General features: G+C 44.9%; 1 protein-coding gene across 2 annotated transcripts in view; it reads right to left on the reverse strand.

The window, feature by feature from the left end:
* Positions 1–20,192, reverse strand: part of coq8aa (coenzyme Q8A, genome duplicate a) — a 63,401-nt gene that overhangs the window by 10,473 nt on the left and 32,736 nt on the right. For both annotated transcript variants that reach the window (XM_063223682.1, XM_063223681.1), the window contains exons 5-10: positions 19,521–19,595; positions 13,478–13,603; positions 6,574–6,659; positions 6,055–6,195; positions 4,467–4,548; positions 1,582–1,675 (exon numbers count right to left, since the gene is read on the reverse strand). In XM_063223682.1, coding sequence (XP_063079752.1) covers positions 1,582–1,675; positions 4,467–4,548; positions 6,055–6,195; positions 6,574–6,659; positions 13,478–13,603; positions 19,521–19,595 — 604 coding nt within the window. The remainder of the gene's footprint in view (positions 1–1,581; positions 1,676–4,466; positions 4,549–6,054; positions 6,196–6,573; positions 6,660–13,477; positions 13,604–19,520; positions 19,596–20,192) is intronic.

Genomic DNA, 20,192 nt, shown 5'->3' on the forward strand with positions numbered 1-20,192 from the left:
AAGGAGAGAAGTTGAGAGAGAGAGAGAGAGAGAGAGAGAGAGAGGGACAGAAGGAAGAAAGAGAGTAACAAATTGGGAGGGAAAGTGGAAAACAGCGATCCTAGCGGTTACGTTCCAAACACCAGGGTGATCCTATTGAAACTCCCATAGACAAGTTTTTTTAAAAATCCCACAAAGATATGACTTGGAACTATAACACCAGACACATTTTTCAGCGTACACAATAGCATGAACTACTACCTGTGAAAATCTCAAGTCATTTTTTGCCCTTTTAAGAAAAATAGAAATTGTGCCAATCTGGTCGGAAACGGACTACAGCTCCCAGCATGCTGTGCTTCGCGCCTCGTTGAGAACACAGAGAAACAAATGAACGCGATCGAACGCAAGTTCTTCGCATATCTTCACATTCTTGTAATCCTATGAGTTCCACATTGTCTTCTTATTACACATATATACACGCGATCATTTTGGTATGGTTTTAAATTCTCTAGTAGATATGATGGCTTCTGTGGTGACGAGTAACCACCTCTCTGGCTCATGTTTGGCTATGCTAATTTGGCTATGCTAATTACATGGAGTAAACAAGCCACACATGCCAGTCAGTGTAGTTCTGTATTAGCTTTTTAAAGAATATTAAAATCAGCTGAGATCAGTGAAAAACCGAACATTTTACCACCTGGTTCGATAAAACGGGCCAACATGCCCATAATATGACTGCCACTACTTCTACTTCGTCGTCAGGGCCGAGATGTAATTTTTCAAAGAAAAAAAACATTCATTTGTTGCAGGGGGTTGGAACGTTGCCAGCAGGGGGCGATGAGATTACTTTCCCTCCCTATTGGGAAGGAGAGAGAGAGAAAGGGAGATGGAGGGTGCAGAAAGGGTGGGGTAAAGAGAGAAAGAATGAGAGGAAAAGAAAGAGAGGGAGGGAGACACAAAGAGAGAGGGGCAAAGAGAGAGAGAGAGAGAGAGAGAGAGAGAGAGAGAGAGAGAGCTAGAGCTAGAGCTAGAGCGAGAGAGGGATTTTGCGATTCCAGGATTGCTAGATCACAGCTCATGCCGTGGGATTTATTTTTGACTTTACATGACGTGGCCTATTTTAAGGTGATGACAGTAGATAGCAGCTAGCACACACGTGCGCGCGCACACACGCACACACACTCTCACACACTCTCTCACACACTCTCTCACACACTCTCTCACACACTCTCTCACACACTCTCTCACACACTCACACACACACTCGCACACACACTCGCACACACACTCGCACACACACGCACACACACTCTCTCTCACACACACACACACACACACACACACACACACACTCGCACACACTCGCACACACTCGCACACACACTCTCACACACACACACACACACACTCGCACACACTCGCACACACACTCTCACACACACACGCACACGCACACAGAGATGGATGGAAGAAGGAGAGAGTGAGGGAGAGGAGAGACAAACAGAGAGAAAGGAGGACAGCAAAAGGAGTGGAAGGAGAAGTGAAGAGAGGGCGGCGAGAGAAGAGAGGGAGAAAGACCAACAGTTTTCGGTCGTCACGTACTGGAAGTTTCTGGCACATTGGGCTTCCCGTAGGTAGTCGCACTCCAACGCCAGCTCCCGTCTCATGACGTCGATCAAGTGCTCCGGGAACAGACCTGCTCAGACGAAACACACGCGCGCGCACACACAGATGCGCGCACACACACACACACAGATGCGCACACAGATGCGCGCGCACACACACACACACACACACACACACACACACACACACACACAGATGCGCACACACACACACACACACACACACACACACACACAAAGGGTTAGCGCTGGTTGCCACAGAGAAAATAGGCTTCTCTACACGTAAGCTTGGATTTACACCGGGTAAAGTTGTACGCAGGGTATTAAACAAATACAAAGACCACTGTAATTCAAGACACCCCGAGGTACTGCTCTGAGGCCCTAGCATCGGAGTGCGTGTGTGTGTGTGTGTGTGTGTGTGTGTGTGTGTGTGTGTGTGTGTGTGTGTGTGTGTGTGTGTGTGCGCGCGTGCGTGCGTGCGTGCGTGCGTGCGTGCGTGTGTGTGTGTGTGTGCGCGCGCGTGCGTGTGTGTGTGTGTCTGTGTGTCTGTGTGCCTGTGTCTGAGATCAACCCAGCAGCTGTCAACACCAGGTGTCGTTTCCAGTTTTACTGCGTCGGGGATATAGACACACTATCTATCCACGCAGCTGTTTGGGAGGTTCACAAGCGACACCAGAACACTAATGGCTCACCATCACCACCACCACCACCACCACCATCATCATCATCATCATCATCACCACCATCATCATCACCACCACCACCATCATCATCATCATCACCACCATCATCATCCTCATCACCACCACCACCACCATCATCATCATCACCACCATCATCATCCTCATCACCACCACCACCACCACCATCATCATCATCACCACCATCATCATCCTCATCACCACCATCATCATCATCATCATCATCATCTCATCATCATCATCATCTCATCATCATCATCATCTCATCTTCTCTTATCTCACCCCTCTGAACTAAACACAGGGGCTTATTTGCAAACAGTGACTTGTAAACAAACGAACAAACAAACGAAAAGGCACTCATACTGTAGGCACTCAGTATAAATCGAATGTGTCTGTGTGTGTGTGTGTTCGTGCGTGCGTGCGTGCGTACAAGTGTGACATAAGCAGAGATGATTAATTAGGAGGAGACAGTTCATAAGGAGGTTCTTCCAAAATCAACATGACTTAACGCTCTAAGCTGCGCGTCTACGAGCTGTGAGCTGCAAACTTTTAGGAGACTGGCAGGGATGCAGAATGAAAGAAGTTCTTTTTTTATGTTTTTTAGGGTTTTTTTATGCCTTTATTTGACAGGACAGTGTGAGATGGAAACAGGAAGCGAGTGGGACAGAGAGAAGGGGGAAGATTGGGAAATGACCCCGGCCGGACTCGAACCGCGGTCCCTGTGGGCATGTAAGCCCAAATGTGGGGGGCTTAGCGTGCTGCGCCACAGCGCCCCCTGGAGTTCAACGGGAAAGTCACGGCCATTTGGGTGATCAGACGACACGGTGTTGCACGACACGTTGTTGCATTGGAGACGTGTGTGGCGATTGCTGGGCTTCGTGTGGGCTTGATTGTTCCTGATTAACCCATTGTGTCCTGGAGCGACAGATACGCTGCATTCAGGGTCTTGAGATTTGAGCTTTTCTTATTAAAAATGTGGGTATGTTAGAGCTAAATGCAAAATGGGTATCCGAGCTTTTAAATGCTACTTATTTCATGTTTATTATGTGTTCCGAGGCTGAGGTATTTAGGTTTTAATAGGCAGAGGGCCCTTTTTCCCAAAAAGTGCTTAAATGGGTTAACCCAATCTGCAGGGCTCCAAGGGGACAGGACTTGAAGAACTGGCAATCAGTGGCAGCACCTGTCTCAGTCCCTTTTTAAAAGGCCACAGGTTTTTCTGGGTGACCACATCAAAACCACATTAAAATGTTTGGCGCAATAAACGCTGTAAGCTAGCCGATTCGCCAGTTCTCACTCAAGACTCTTCAGGCAGGAATGAGGTCACTGGTGTTGAGCTTGAGCAGTGATTCTCAAAGTGTGGTCCGGGGACCACTGGTGGTCCACAGCAGAGCTGAGCTGGTCTGCGAGGGGATTTCTACTTTTCCAAGAGGAGCTAGCAGTAGGCTATATTTGTAACATTATTACAAAGCTAAACATAGCTGAAGTCTTATTTTCACCACAATGAGAGACAGGCTTGTAATAAAAAGCAAGTGATCCGCATCGAAATTAGCAGTGAGAAATCAGCACCCGTCCATGCCAATTCAGTTGACAGGAGGCCCCTGAACATTTTTTGGGGCGACTAAGTGGTCCTCGATCTGAAAAAGTTTGAGAAACGCTGATCTTGAGGAGGATGCAAAGGATACCCCCGAGCCTGATGAGACAGCTGCATGCTGCACTGCTCTTGTGGCGCGCGCGTGCGTGCGTGCGTGCGTGTGTGTGTAGCTGTGCTTCTATTGGCATGGTGTTTACTGGGAAGATGACCCCCAAGACCATAACAACAGTGGTCAGTCCAGCCCAGCGCGTGCCAGTCCAATCCATATAAAACAGCCTAAATTATTGTTACTATTAATATTTATAGTCCAGGAAGTATAAAAATAAACATACTAAACAGTACAACAAAACAATGCGTAGATGAGTAGCTAAATACAGTATGTCAATAAACCTAAAAAATGTAATTAAAAGGTTGTCACTCTCAGAGCAACTGTGTGTGTGAGTGTGTGTGTGTGTGTGTGCGGTGTGTGTGCGGTGTGTGTGTGTGTGTGTGTGTGTGTGTGTGTGTGTGTGTGTGTGTGTGTGTGTGTGTGTGTGTGTGTGTGTGTGTGTGTGTGTCAGGGGTCCTCACCTTCAGGTAGAGCGTTGCTCATGCTGAGGACCGTCATGAGGTTGTTGACGTCACTGTTGATGCTCTGTGCCACTCCAGGGTACTATGGAGGAACAACAGCACAGGAGAACATGGTGAAAGCCAGCATGGGTGCACAGTGATAGAAATTGTTCAAGTTTGACTTGCTGGTTGGAACGCTTTCAAGTGGGAGGTAGCCGCCTCCTGGTTGCATATTGGGAAGCTCCTACCGCTGGGGAATGCACCATTACTATCACTACAGTGTACTACCCGTACGGGGAAACAACACTTTTCCCTTCCTAGTCCATTTAGCTACGCACTTATTTCCCCTTTTAATTATGTTGTGCTTGTTACTCTGTGCTTGTTGTGTGCTTTTACTCTGCCTCTTCTATTGTTTGATGGATGATGTGGATGTCTATGTACATGTGATAAATGGGAGCACTTAGGCTCTCCTTTTGCTACGCTATGTAGTGATGTTTACCTGCATCTGTATTTTTTTAACTTTCTGTAAAGCACTTTGGTGACTGTTTTGTCTGTGATAAGAGCTATACAAATACATTTTACTTACTTACTTACAATCGTTCCGATATGAAAGACATCTAATCTCCAGGTAAGTTCCAGGCACCAAATTTGTATGTGCTAATGCTCTATAATGCTACATGACCTACGGTCAATCCTTTCAATATAGAAAGCTGAACTGATACTTAAACCTCACAACGGCATGGAAATGTGACACCACGAAGTCTTGCCTTGATCTGAACAGCTACGCATATGAACACTAAACAACATAGTCTACATTTTATATCGTCTACTTCATTACAGCCTATAGGCTATGCTATGCGTGTATTTTGTGTGTGTTTTTTGATGTTTCTTCAAGCCTTTCTGCACGTACACCTGAATGACAGAACTCTGTCATTTCACTGCATGCTGTAAGTTGGGTATAGCATTGTATGTGACAAATAAACTTCTCAACTCTCTATTCTACTGTATGTGGCTACATAGTAACGCAGTCCAAGATTACGCAATAGTCCTATTGACCTGCAATGTTTCAAACAAACACTGAGCCCTTCGCTTAATAATTCACTTCTTGCTTCACAACTTGCAATAAAGTTTTTTTGTGTTTTTTTTTTAAATTCACTTCTAACTTTTAACGCAGACTTCTGTTGGAGCACCCAGGACTTTGCAGGCCCATCTCCACCAGATGTTTACCTTGGCAACCAGCCATTCAGCCCATTTGCTTGGCAATCTTTCACACTCAACTGCTTGTTACAGACACATACTTAGCAGTGTACGTATGGCATGTAATTTCACCAAACTCGTATCCTTGTTCTATGTTCTTTTGAGTGCCTTGTGGTCAACCTCGGTTACGTCCTTTTTATTTTTGTCATACATTTAAAGGTGCACTGCGTAATGTTTTTAGTTTTAGTTTATTTCCAGAATTCATGCTGCCCATTCCCAAATGTTACCTTTTTCATGAATACTTGCCACCACCATCAATTCCTAAATATTCATTATGACTGGGAAAATTTCACTTGTTTTTGTATTTTTTTTCAAATTGCACCCGCTCATCCACAGGTGCCCGGGGTCTCACCTGGATCTTCATGGCCACCTCTCTGCCGTCCTTCAGCCTGGCTAGGTGCACCTGCCCGATGGACGCCGCCGCGAAGGGCCTCTCCTCAAACGACTCCAGCTTGTCCCTCCAGTTGGGGCCCAGGTCGCTGTTCAGGGCTTTCTGTGTCAGAGACATGCAGTAATGGACACAGAGAGACACAGTAAGAGAAACAGGTCTCTACAGTATAGTCTACCTCGTTAAGTTTGCACAGTATATTCTACCTCAGATAAAGTCTATGTACAACTTCGTGATTTTTCCCTGCACATCTCAGCTGGCAGGTGCGCTGGAGATAACCCATAGGCCGCAAATCAGAAAAAGCTATAACTCCAACACAGTGACCATTTCGCTTTTGCTTTTTTCACAAAGGTTAAGACTGCCATTGTGAAAAATTTGAAGAAAAAAAAGGTCAGTGTATACGTATGTGGGGATTTAAATGTTTTCAGATGAAGTCCATATAGTCTACCTCATACCGTACACAAGTCAATGGTGGGGCCTCACCGTCATCTGTTTGATGGGCATGAAGTCTGCGCTCTGGCGAACCCTCTCGAAGATCTTGGCCAGCTGGGGGTTTATGAAGGCATCGTCTGGAAGACAGACGACACAACAGTTATTATTTCATTTTATTTGAATGTATATATATATATTTTTTTTAATTACACCTTTATTATTTAGGAAGCAAGAATAATGTTGCGCTCAAGATGTTTCGAAAAATAAACAGGCGCCTTGACTCAAACATAACAGTTCAAAGGTGAGAGCAGGTTGGGATAATGCATACGACTGTGTGTGTGTGTACTATGTGCTGTGCAGTGCTGGGTCCCAATATCGACGGGAGATTCCCAGGTAGGCTTGTGGGCATTTACAAGCAATTTGTAAATGTTTGATAAATATAAGATATTAACATAACATTTCCTAGTCATTTACAAACATTTGTTAACATTTCCTAGTCATTTACAAACATTTGTTAATGTTTTGTTCATCAATAGTTAATTATTTATTAAGTCTTTATAATGCTTTTTTGCATTCATTATTATAAAGTTTTACCCTATTAGTTAGTTATTATTTATAATATGGGGTACACTACACTCCCATCAGTGATACGGGTTGAGATGCAGTAGGTGAATGAGGGTGAGACTACCCTTGCTTCCTACAGCTGGTATGGATGTACAGTAAACCGGCAAGCCACCGTTCCAAAGTCTCATAACTAAGCCAACCGTAGTTTTAGAATCACTGACAAAATATTGGACAGATCCCATGCTTAGCTCTGATTTGATACACATCTATGAAATATGACAGCAGTCAACAATTACAATAATATTTTGGTCAATATGCTACACATTCGGTGAATACCGTACGTTCCACCATCACAAGAGCCAGGTTATGGAAACTATGCCTAATAAAAGAAACCCAGGCACATAGGGTCACATTGTGTCTGTGACATAACAAAGCTGAGCGAGTCTTTCTGAACAATGCAGAAGGACAAGGTCTCTTTTGCTATGTCCAGCAGACAGGGTCGCTGACAACTTTGTGCTGGGCCTAGGACAAAAGCCTCTAAAGGGCCCCCTCACCCAATTCATGCAATGTAATGAGGATCCAATTCTGGGCCCCCCTTCTTCCTTGGCCCCGGAAAATTGACCCCTTTCTGCCTCCCCAGTCGGCTTCGCTGCCTGCAGATCAACACTGCAATACTGTATGACTGAGTGACTGTGAGCGTGCGTAAATAGCGGTGACCTCCACTGTAGGGCGCATCTAAACAGGGCCGGCTATGCTCTGCTCAACATGCATGTTGTGACTCTGACCTTAGCATGTTGACACACGCACAGCCACATGCAGGCATGCCTGCAGGGAAAATGCGGGCATGTGGACAAAGGACACAGGCAAGCAAAAGCACAAGTGTACTGAATCACACCAGAGCCACAACATGCATGCAAAAACACACACGCACACACACGCACACACGCACACACGCATACACACACACACACACACACACACACACACACACACACGCACACACATGTTGCAGCAGAGTTACATACTGCTGTAGGATCATAGTCTGCAGGGTGTAAGGAACAGCTGATAATAACCATGTAATTAAATAAAAACGGTATATTGGAGCCTTTGTTTGAGTTTGTTTGTGTGACCTTACAGTAGCATGTTGTCCAAGCACAGCAGTATACAGGTATCCATAGAGGCAAAATGCGGGTGTGCCTCACAGTTGAGGACACATTGTTACCAAACAGCCCAGAATGCAGCGTTACATACTATAAATAGTATCTATTGCTGCACTTTGTTTGCTCTAAGTCTACATTACTTGCAATACTGTACTCTGAATTCATCTCCAAATCTGTACTTTGTATGTCCTCCTTGGACAAAACTCTGCTTAATATAAATGTAATGTAATATATGCATATGCTACATGGTACACACACTGATATAAGCAAGACAAAGAGTTACCAGATGATAAAATAATTAAGGGGGAAAAATATTCCAGGGGCATTTCTATTTTATTCGATCAGTTTCAGGATGTTATTGTGCATTTTATCAGCATAGTAGCATGGACCTAGCCTAGCGAGCTAAATTTTGCTATGGCACAAAGTCTTTTTTTACAGCATGTTTTGACTGCATACAGTAAATGTCTTATCTGTCTTTCTGCGAGAGTGAGTTCATGACCTTGGGTTTCTCATAGCCAAGAGTTTCCTTCCTAGCATGCACTGATCCAAGACTGTGCACAATTCACCCATGGCACGCAAGCGTGCATTGCACACACGGAACACGCACCCGCACCGAAAAAACGTCTTGTTGCATTTCTTAGTATCGACTTCAAGTGCACGGCTATCTACAGTAGCTGCTGCCACCCTGATTTTCACACTGGGTTGAAGGTCACAGTCCTTATGTGGCTCGTTGACAACTAACTTTGAGTCGACTGCACTGCCCCCCCCCCTCCCAACCCCCCTCCAGACCTCCTCACTCACTGTACAGTCCAACCACCCCTGAACTCCCCACTCGCAACCCCACCCCGGTACTTCAGACCTCCCCACTCGCCGCCCCCTTACCCCGTCTACCTCAGACCGACCGCCCCAATCCCTGCACTCCAGCCCCACCTAAAAAAGTCCTGCCCTCTGCTCTGCCCAAGCTGCTGCTGCTGTCCCTCAGCCTGTGAGTAAGCCAGAGTGTGGCAACACAACAGCAACACAAAGGCAACATAGCAATGCAGGAGGCACCGCAAGGGGACCTGCTTATCCACCAATATGGCTTTCAGGCCGACCAGAACGGAGCCGGTGTCGGTGCTCGCACCAGTTACGTTCGGCACTAAAGTGTTTGTCTGCGAACCGCCAGTGTTCATACTGGGCTCTGATTTTTTTCCGCACGTGACTGTTACCCGGATGAACCTGCTGATGACCACGCTGTCGTCACGGTTCGCAGAGAAAAACCTAGTATTTTGCGGTTCGCATTGCGAACCAATTTTCCGGTTCGCGAACGCAAATATCTGTGGCGTGAACACGACGGCTGGTTCGCGATTAGGTGCAGGAACGGGCTCCAGCACGGTTCTCAGTCGGCCTGAATGCGCTACAATAGCGCATGCAGGCCGACTGAGAACAGTGCCGGTGCCCGTTCCCGCACCTGATCGCAAACCGGCCATCGTGTTCACGGCACAGATTTTAGCGTCCATGAACGAGACAGTTGGTTCGCAATGCGAACCCCAAAATACTAGGTTTTTCTCTGCGAACCGCGACGACAGCGTGGCCGTCAGCAGGTTCATCCGGGTAACACAGTCAGCTCAGAGCCCGGTATGGACACGGGCCGTTCGCAGATAAGCACTTGAGTGCCAAACGTAACTGGTGCCGGCGCCGGCTCCATTCTGGTCGGCCTGTAAGCCCTACAAGAGGGCAAGCTGGCAGGCAGGCAGGCAGGCCGTGCTTTGATCTGGGGCACCCTATACCATGGCGGTTTTAGACAGCGGCCAGAGTTGGCCAGGGGGCCCCTGTAGAATTCCTCCTGGACCATATTGTGGCCCTTTAGGGCACCACAAATGCTTGCCATACTCACACAGACAAACAGTCAGGGCTAAATAACAAAATACTCAATGAGAAATACTTCAAATGCTTATCATTAACATTTTTGTTTCATTATCACTCACATTTTTGCTTTATCTGCCCAATATAGACAAAAGTTGTGAACTGTCTAAGTGTGATATGTATGGAAGTTAACATTTAAAGGAACTTTAATGTACAAAGTGCAGTATTTACAAACATTTGTTAATGTTTTGTTCATCATTAGTCAATTATTTACAAAGTGTTATCAATGCTTTATAAGCAGACATTATTATAAAGTGTTGTGGTAAACTCATGGGTTGATTGTACCAGTCTGAAGGTTAGTGTTTTTATCACATCTATAATGTGCACAGAGCTACTCAATGTCTAAGCATGGGTCATGCAAGTGCAGTGTATTGACTATTGAGTGCTCCTCATTTCAAGGGAGGTGTTCTGAACAACCTCTCTACATTACTGTGGACAAACAACGCACAGAGAGAGAGAGAGAGAGAGAGAGAGAGAGAGAGAGAGAGAGAGAGAGAGACAGAGAGAGAGAGAGAGAGAGAGAGAGAGAGAGAGAGAGAGAGAGAGAGAGAGAGAGAGAGAGAGAGATCTCACATTCACATTCCAATCAATCCTGTCCCCAGGGTCACTTCAATGTATGGGAAGTGTGGTGTGTGTGGATATCACAGTCAAGTTCACAGGCGTGCATACTTGACCTAGGTTCTCTATGCCATAAAGCTGTTTAATGATTGCCTGACACCCTGTCAAAGAGTTAGGGGGGCAATATACGCCACAGTCAATGTGTCAATACACCACAATATGTTACTGTAAAGACAGTGTATCTAAGTATGCCGGTGTGTGGTACATTTTGCAGTGTACATTCAGACTGGGCTTTTGTTGTTCACTTTTACGGTTTACTACCAGGTTCATACGTACAGTAGATAGGCGTTTGTTTTCATAAAAACTCCCAAGTAAAAAGGAAAAAAGTCTGCACACTTCAGCCTTCACACCTTCATCAAGCAGTGACATCAGTGAAGTAATTTATTGCACAAGATCTTGCAGTGAAATCAGTTAAGCAATGAAATTAGCAAAGCCATCTATTACAAAAGAATTGAAGTTCGCTGATTTGTTCCTATCTCAAAGAGAACACAGACTTCATTGAAGGTTAAAGGGATACTCCATCCATGCGAACAGCAAGACAGGACGAAAAAAGTTCAGCACAGTTTTGTTCAATCTCCCTTGGTCAATATGGCAGGGGTTTGTCAAAGCTGCTGCACTGTAAACTCGCAGTTAATGTGACCTCATACTCTTGAATCAACATCTAAATCAGTAGCCATGACATACAACAGTTGTGTTGCCATCATAGGTACATTTTGAATCTTCTGATTAACTTCTGTTGGCTGGAGAACCAATTAAATTATACTGTGCAAGGTCAATAACAGCTCACTCTCTATCATTATTTTGCTTTATAAGGGCAGAACGTTGAGCAATGTTGACCAGGCAACAACATGACTATCCTCTAATGTAGGAGCGTCAGCAGTGTGCCTTACCTGATGGAATTTTTCAGAGATAAGTATTACTGGTGCATTGGCAAACATTAGTGGAGAAGAAAGTTCCCATGTGACAAAATTGGATATGAACATTTCCACACTCCACTCCATATATGATTACCGTAATTCCTCAATGTATAGCCTGGTTCCTGCCTCTTTTAGTAGGCTGGTCTAAACCATTTTTTCAATAAATAAAAGCCTTTTCTTTTTGCATGAAAAGCGTTCTTTAACTTGTAGCCTCCCCCTTTTTGTAGCCTGTTCCAAATAACGTTTATGGTACAGTAATAGCAGCCCTTACAATTATTTGAGGAAATACAGCACATGTACCATCCTTTGTGGAGTCATCACTGTTCTAGAGGCAGATAACGTCGTCAATAATAAAAATGTGGAGGAGACAGGGTTCGCTCATAACCGTCAATCACGAGAGAGAAGACCGTAGTCACATGACGTCCTCAAGTCTTATCCTCTCAGCTTCTACTCTCGACTCACTCTCACACACCTGTCAAACGACACCACCCCAACCACACTGGCAGAGCCCAGCAATGATGACTTACGACTAGCATTACGCTAGGGAAACACGGCCACCTTGTCGTAACCTTGTCAGGTCATGTCGGTGACACACAAACACTGGGGGGGGAGAGACTTATGGTAGAGGTGCCCCAATGATAAACGAGTGAAGGCCACTACTTGCGGGGCACTGCCGGGTGTGGATACATTCTGTAGGCCGCCTGATCTACAACTAGAAAGCTATAATAGGAAACGGGAACAGCACTTCTGACACACACTTTAAAGTAACTCACAGACAGTGTTGGGTGGGCAGTGGTGTTGTGTAACTCAGCGGCAGCAATAAATAGAAAAAAAACTGTGCCATGACCTCCTGACCCCTTTCACCCCAATGAGTAAACAGACACACGCCCAAACGTACACGGACAAGTAGACTCTGAACATAGAGGTCGTAGCTAGTCTAAACAAAATAACAAAATGAAATGCTGCTGGTTTGTTTTGGTTCTCTTAACTACAGTAAACAAACCATGAGGCCAACAGGATCTATTCACAACCAATCGTGCTTCAATCTCAGATGTACAAAATAAAAAATGAGAGGTGCATTTAAAAAAGGATATTTACACACACACTGTGCCTCCAAGTACACATCGCATGACGTGCACACCCCCTAAGCCCTGAGTACATCTTCAGTCATATGCACATCTACATCCCTTCCTCCATCCTCATGCATGCTCTATGTATATAATTGTAGCTTTTTTCTATGTACCCCCTGAAGTGTGCACAAGTACGCCTAGTGGCACATATAACCCTGGTTGGAAACCACTGCCATAATGTACTGCGATATATTTAGGGATGCACCGATACCACTTTTTTGAAAACCGATACAAGTACGAGTACATATGTGTACTTGCCGATACCGAGTACCGATACCGATACCTTTTACCACCAAAATACAATGAAATTAAATGCATGGCCTTGTTTTTTTTCCACCTGTGGTATTTTTATTGTCCATTTCCATGTAGATTTAAATGTTAGTAAATGTATGAGGTGGCACTTTTTTCCATGCTGCTTTCAAGTCCACAGAACGTGACAAGATTTAGCATTTTTTGTATAATAGCAGTATCGTTCCTGGTATCGGCAAGTGCTTGACGAGTACGAGTACGAGTATAATGAGCAGTATTGGGTGCCGATACCGATACCAGTATCGGTATATCCCTAGATATATTTAATCGTAATGTCATGTAATGCGATGTATTGTAATGTAATCATAATGCCATGTAATGTAATGTTTGGGCTCAGCTTTGAGGGGCTCACCTTGAATGCTGAGCATCTGGCCAAGCTTCAGGGCGGCGCCGCGCACCTTGCACAGGGTCCTGACGATGCGCTCTGCGTTGGCCTCCGACAGGAACGGGCTGGAGTCCAACACGGCTTTCTTGTTCCCTACGACAAGAGACATCGACAAGACGTCCATCACAATTAAAGTCATCATCATGAATCATCCCACGAAACCAAACACTTGTCTGAGCCCCTCGGTAGAATGAATCATTGTGTCTTTTCAAGACATGTAACTCGGACACAAAATATACAATCACACTGATAGACATTGACAAGATGCCCATCACAATCAGTCAATTGAGAAGGAGGAGTGTGCATATCCCAGGTGAAAGTACAAGACAAGGGCTGATTCTAGTTTTAGAGTGAGGGGTCCTTGAATTCCTTTTTTAAAGCTTTATTCCATGACAGAGCTACGCTTCAAGCATTGAGGTCTCCTTCGGACTCTCTACAGGTGCAGGACAAAAGGCTTATCTGACAGTAGAAAAAGTAGAAGTCTGCACAGTGTAGCTCCACTTTGAAGGTTTATTCAAGTTGCACAAAGTTTCAACCCAACAGGGTCTTCATCTGGCATACTTAAAGGGACACTGTCCCATTTTTGGAAATAAGCTCATATTACACCTCCCCTTGAGTTAAATAATAGGGTTTTACCATTCTCCTGTACTTTCAACCGTTCTCTGAGTATGGCAGTGCAAATTTTACCTCCATGCTAGCAGTTAACATTGAGTCCCATGAGACCAGCTGGCGGCTAACTGGCCTCACAGGAGTCCATGTTAACTGCTAGCTTGGAGGTAAAATTTGCTCTGCCGTACTCAGAGAACGGTTGAAAGTACAGGAGAATGGTAAAACCCTATTATTTAACTCAAGGGAAGGTGTAAAATAAGCTTATTTCCAAAAATGGGACAGTATCACTTTAAAGTGGACTACAGTTTGTTTGCCTGATAATCATCGACGTTCAAATCTCTTCGAGACTAGGTCTGACCAAGAGCATAACAATTGACATTTCCCAAACAGCATGGTTGACCCGCCTCCCTTGGTTTGCTTATGGTTGTTTGCTTCCCAACAAAGTGAAAGGAGTTCCCGTATTTTCGGGAACTCAGAAAGTACTTGCATTGCTCTTGACCTGCCTAGTTGCTACGCCTAGGAGGGTGCGGCCTGGCTAACAGTTTGTGGACTTTCACAATTTTTTTTTTTAAACGTCATACACGCCTATGTCCTGCACCTAGCCTCAGCGAGGTGGGATGTGCATACTCTTAGTCTTATGAAACATAGTTCTGCCATGGGATAAAACAACAGAATCCATCACCTAGCACCCACAATGAAACACTCAACTCCTCAGTAAAATGCAACATTGTGCCGTTCCAAGACATGTAACTCCCACGAAAAGCATCACCACACGGACACACCTTTTATCTGGGAAGCAACACTGTGCAAGTCATAGAACGTGACACATCCTGATACATTAGATTACATTCATCCGTTTTTATGTCTGTGTTTTTTCAGAACGATGCAAAGTGCACTGTCCAAACCTTTACATGTCAGTGCTTACTAGTACGTAGATGTTGCAGCATTTGTACATCTCATCCCATGCACACAATGTGCAAGCTGAACATGCTTTTGCTATGTTTGCACAACAGACACCCCAGGGCCGGACTCATTAGTGAGAGACATCTTATTTACCCCCATACAGCACTTGTGATTGCTGGTAAACACTCCTCATGAGGAGAACATGGAGGACCTTTTTTCACCTGTGTCAGATACATGCTGACCTAACTATATTCTCCACCTCATACAGTACATGCGTGTGTGTGTGTGTGTGTGTGTGTGTGTGTGTGTGTGTGTGTGTGTGTGTGTGTGTGTGTGTGTGTGTGTGTGTGTGTGTGTGTGTGTGTGTGTGTGTGTGTGTGTCTGTGTGTGTGTGTGTGTGGAGGACAAGCAGCAGAGATGTCACTTTCATAGGCATCCATTGGTGTATTTGTGGGTGCGTGTGTGTGTACATTTATGAATATTTCTGTACTGTTGGTAAGGCAGAGTACATGCTGGGTGTTTTTGCTTACCGGAGGGCTCAGGATGTCCATCTGTGTTAAGATTAAGATTATAAATCATATCGCAAGCATTAGCGCATGAGTTTATTAGTGCAGAGATGTCCATATGTGAACATCTGTTTTGATGGGTGAGTGCACTGTATATGTACATGGGTATACCGACCGGTATACAGTACAGTACCCAAAGTACTATGTGGGTAAGTGAGTGTGTGTGTGTGTGTGTGTGTGTGTGTGTGTGTGTGTGTGTGTGTGTGTGTGTGTGTGTGTGTGTGTGTGTGTGTGTGTGTGTGTGTGTGTGTGTGTAAGTCTGTGTGTAAGTCTGTGTAAGTCAGGGCTTTGGTTATTTTGGGACATGTCTATAAAGCTAGCTAGGCACATTAGTCTTGCTACTGTCTAAACGAGAGCTGGATGCAAATCAGGAAAAAAAAACTGTATTGACACAGTTTTTCACACAGACCAAGCCGTATTGCGTGGCGCTGCAGGCAAAACAATTCTTTAAAAAACGTACATGTACTATATCTGCGGCATTTGATCAATTTGTGGTGCTCAAATAATAATCTATGCATGGGAAACACTGTTGACAGAATGGGATAGAAACGTTTTGAGACTCTGGCCCATCATCAGTGTTCCTTACAAGGGAGCGTGAATGACTCAACCGGGTAAAAAGCGGAAACAAGTGTCTAACCAATCAAGATTCGGCAGGGGCGGGTCTTAATTGCGTCATGGTACAACTGCGTTGTAAAAATAAAATAAAATACAGTGTTGCTGATTTGCATCCGGCTCTTTTGGGCTACTCCTTTAAGCCCCGTGTACATCGAAGGCGAACTAAGCGACCTGCGCGGCGGAAGTCATTGTTTCTCTAAGGAGGGAAGACGAATAAAGCTACCAGAGCGAATTCGCCAGGAGCGAAGCTTCTTGAGCGACCAGGGCGAATTTTGACGATTAAACTCAAGCTAATCTTAAGCGAATTCGCTATGACGCGGTTCGGCGAAAACCAATTGGAACGTTCATATCGAAGAATGTCCCAGGCTGTCAAGACAGAGCCGTTATGTGATTAGCTGAATCAAACATGTCAGTGCAGCGTCCAGAGCGAATACCTGGGTCGCGTAGTTAGCGCCTGATATACACGGGCCATTACTCTCTTGTTTCCATACACTACTTTTTTGGAATTGAGCACCGAGCAAAACATTCCAGAAGACAAAGTTGCGGCCACCACCTTCACCTATCTTGTTGCTATGTGACATGGGAAGGCTGTGATTGACTCCCGCTACGGGCCCCCAATAGCATCCTGCGACACAGTTTTTTTTTAGTTCCTACTTTGTATACTTACAAATAGGGCTGGGACATTAATGCATTCATTTCGATTAATTAATCACATGATAATTAACACGATTAAAAAAATGAATCGCAGTATAATAAAGCTACATAGTTCTGGATTAGACCAGTGGAGGGCAGTATTACAGGGCATGGGCAAAGCTTCACAAAATGAGTGTCAGTCAGTGGGCCTGGGCCTGCCTGGTGTGTGTTAGCTACTAGACTAGACTAGAGTTGGGACTTTAAAGGACCAGTTCAGTCATTTTCAATAGCTGTTGAGCTTTTCTAATGGGGGCAGCGTTTGTTAACATTTAATTTTTTTTAACATAGGCCTACTCCAAATATTTTCCCAAAAGGTACCGCTGTTTGTTAGTTGTCTGCTGATGTTATATAACCTTTCGGATGTTTTAGGGAATAAACAAAAATGTTTTTTGAAATGTAAACAAAGCGCTGTCCCCATTACAATGACCAAGATCTCTGAAAAGACTGAAGAAGAAAAGAAAAAAACCTCAGGTACTGACAAGTTCAGAGTAGTGTGAGCATTACAACTGCATGTTGAAATGGACTGAACTGGTCCTTTAAGCCCGGATTGCTCTGTCCCAACGCCTTTTCCAGGTCACAAAGGAGGAATGTTCACTCTGCAGCTGGAGGAATGTTAACCTTACAGTTACGGTGTAAACAGAATGGCATGTGTTTACAGTGCATCGGTTTACGTGACATACTACTAGGTCAGTTAGGTAGGTTCCAAACAGATCGAGAAGAATTGCACGACTCACATGCCTAATCAATAGAATGTTTGTTAGATTCTTTTTCCACATTGCTTTTCTTTTTTTATCAGTTTTTATGCCATTTATGGACAGGACAGTGTGAGATAGTGACAAGAAGTTACTGGGAGAGAGAGACGGGGGAAGACCTGGCTGGGCTACGATCTCGTGCCAGAATCGAACCCGGGACTCCAGCATAAAAGTACAGTGCCTTAGCCGTTTGAGTCTAGAGCAAGGTCCACGTTGCTCTTCTTAGCCCTTGAACCGTCTCTGGCTTGAGCCAATGCTTCCGACACCTTTGTTCTTTAGAGAGACCGTCTCTGCCGACACCATTCCCTTCCGTAATGTGCCTGGAATGCACAACAAAGGGTTTCTAGAACAGCTCATCATTCCCAGCCAGGCTTCTAGAACAGCTCATCATTCCGAGCCATGGTGACAGACTGCTGCGGCAGCGGGGCCCGGTAAAGGTCAGCTCAATAAAAATGGCCCTGTTGCCGGCCTAGCAGAGCAGCTGGGGCGGCACGACTAAACTCTAAGGATGCCGGGATGCAAAAGACTCAACACTCCCGTTAGGGAAGCCGACAAGGGGGGGGGACAAAGGGGTCTCTTGTCCTGGACCCAGGGAGATAGGGGGCCCAGATTTGGATCATCATTACATTGTATATATTGGGTTTGGGCCCCTTTCAGATGTCTTTGTCCCGGGCCCAGCCAAAGCCGTCAGTGGCCCCTGCTCCCGTAAATAAAATCCCCTGGCCTGACCGGCCACTTGTTCCAGGAGAAACGTTTTTTGCCGAGGCTTTCGTATATGGAGAAAGGACTTTGGAATGGAGCCTCGGACAGGGTTTGTTTATTTTTACGGAAGAACCAGTGTGAGCAAGATGCTGCAAATGGGGTGTGATGTGACCCGTCTAATTTTACAGCACAAGGGGCAGCATTGTGATTCACCCGTTGTCTGCTGTAAGGAGGGTGAGGGGGGCAGCTGAGAGACATCATAAGCACCATCAGGGCCGCTGACAGGATTGGCTGAGCCCGGGACAAAGACATCTGAAAGGGCCCCCAAACCCAATACATACAATGTCATGAGGATCCAATACTGAGGCCCATCTCTCCCTGGGCCCAGGACAAGTGACCTCTTTGTCTCCCCCCTGTCGGCTTCCCTGAGCACCCAGACTCCAGTGAGTCACGGTATGTCTTGTAAATGTCTACTTTCGGGATCATCTCAGCTGAGAATATCTTTATTTTAATCCTGTCCACACCAGACAAAAGGGCTGCTGAGGGTCAGACAGTAATGGATGGGTATGACCAAGGGTTCTCAACCTTTTCCAACTTGGGGCCCACCTGAAATTTTAACAAATGTTCGGGGCCCGATCTATGACCCGATAAACAATAAAACTCAAATGAATCAACAGCAACACACACAAAAATGTTATTTTGATTTTTAGAAAATGATTTCAAGGCCCACTTGGAATACCTTCACGGCCCACCGTTTGAGAACCACTGGGTCAGACTATAAAATTATTTTAACTTTTAGGATTGTTGTTTTGTTTGCCACACTATAAGACCATGCCACACTACTCGAAATTGGATCTTTGAACTGGAAGTTCTCTGTAATTCTTGGTTAGGAAACAGCAAATATTAAACGTTAAAATAAAATAAATGGCAAACGTTAAAAAGCAATATTTTTGTTACTGCAAGGTTTCAATTTTGAGTTGGTGACAGGGTAAAGTTGCCATTGAATGCTGCACAAAAAATATTGCAGCTTGCATGCCCAGATTTATCTCTTGGAATTAGTTACAATGCTGGAAATGTTAGTTACTAAAACTTTAGTTAAAAATCGATACAACCTAACGCGATCCTGACATTAGAGATGAGATTCTGTGTTACGTAACTATTTATACTTACCATTTTTGTCATCGCTTCGCATACTCTTCTTGGCCATCTCAGCCAGAGCCCCAACACCCAGTCCGACAGCAAGCCCTAGAACAACACAAATGAGACATAATTCATTATTTTAGTAATTTAAATATACTTTTGTGCACCGTTTAAAAACGCTGTTTACTTCAAGGGGCTATTGCCTCAAAATCAATCAATCAAAGTACAATTTCACCCATTCATGCTGGGGGCTGCTGCATAGCGCAACATTGACCCTCGCACCTGAAGAACAATCAGGCTCATGAGATTTGAGATTTTTAAAATTACATTTCATGTTTTTATATGCCTCAAAAGGTAGAGATTTTGTGGTTTTATAGGCTGAAAGTACCTTTTTCCCAAAATGGCTTAGGCGTTTAACAGGTGCTTCCTGCAGGTGTTTTAGGCATTAATGGGTTAATGAAGAAGCCTTTCATTCCTCACTGACCTCTGTCTAGAGACCCTTCTATGATGAAGCACTGGGCAACTAAGGCAGGCATCAGAGAGAGAGAGAGAGAGAGAGAGAGAGAGAGAGAGAGAGAGAGAGAGAGAATGTGGAGCTGAGGTGAGACATGAGCATGCCTTATCTACCGCTGTTAAAAAACACCCCAGCCCCCTGCAAAGGAGGACGGAGTGCAAGAGAACGAGTCTGCACATGGCCCCGCT

Source organism: Engraulis encrasicolus, chromosome 18 (genome assembly GCF_034702125.1).
Source record: "Engraulis encrasicolus isolate BLACKSEA-1 chromosome 18, IST_EnEncr_1.0, whole genome shotgun sequence".
Classification (NCBI taxonomy): domain Eukaryota; kingdom Metazoa; phylum Chordata; class Actinopteri; order Clupeiformes; family Engraulidae; genus Engraulis; species Engraulis encrasicolus.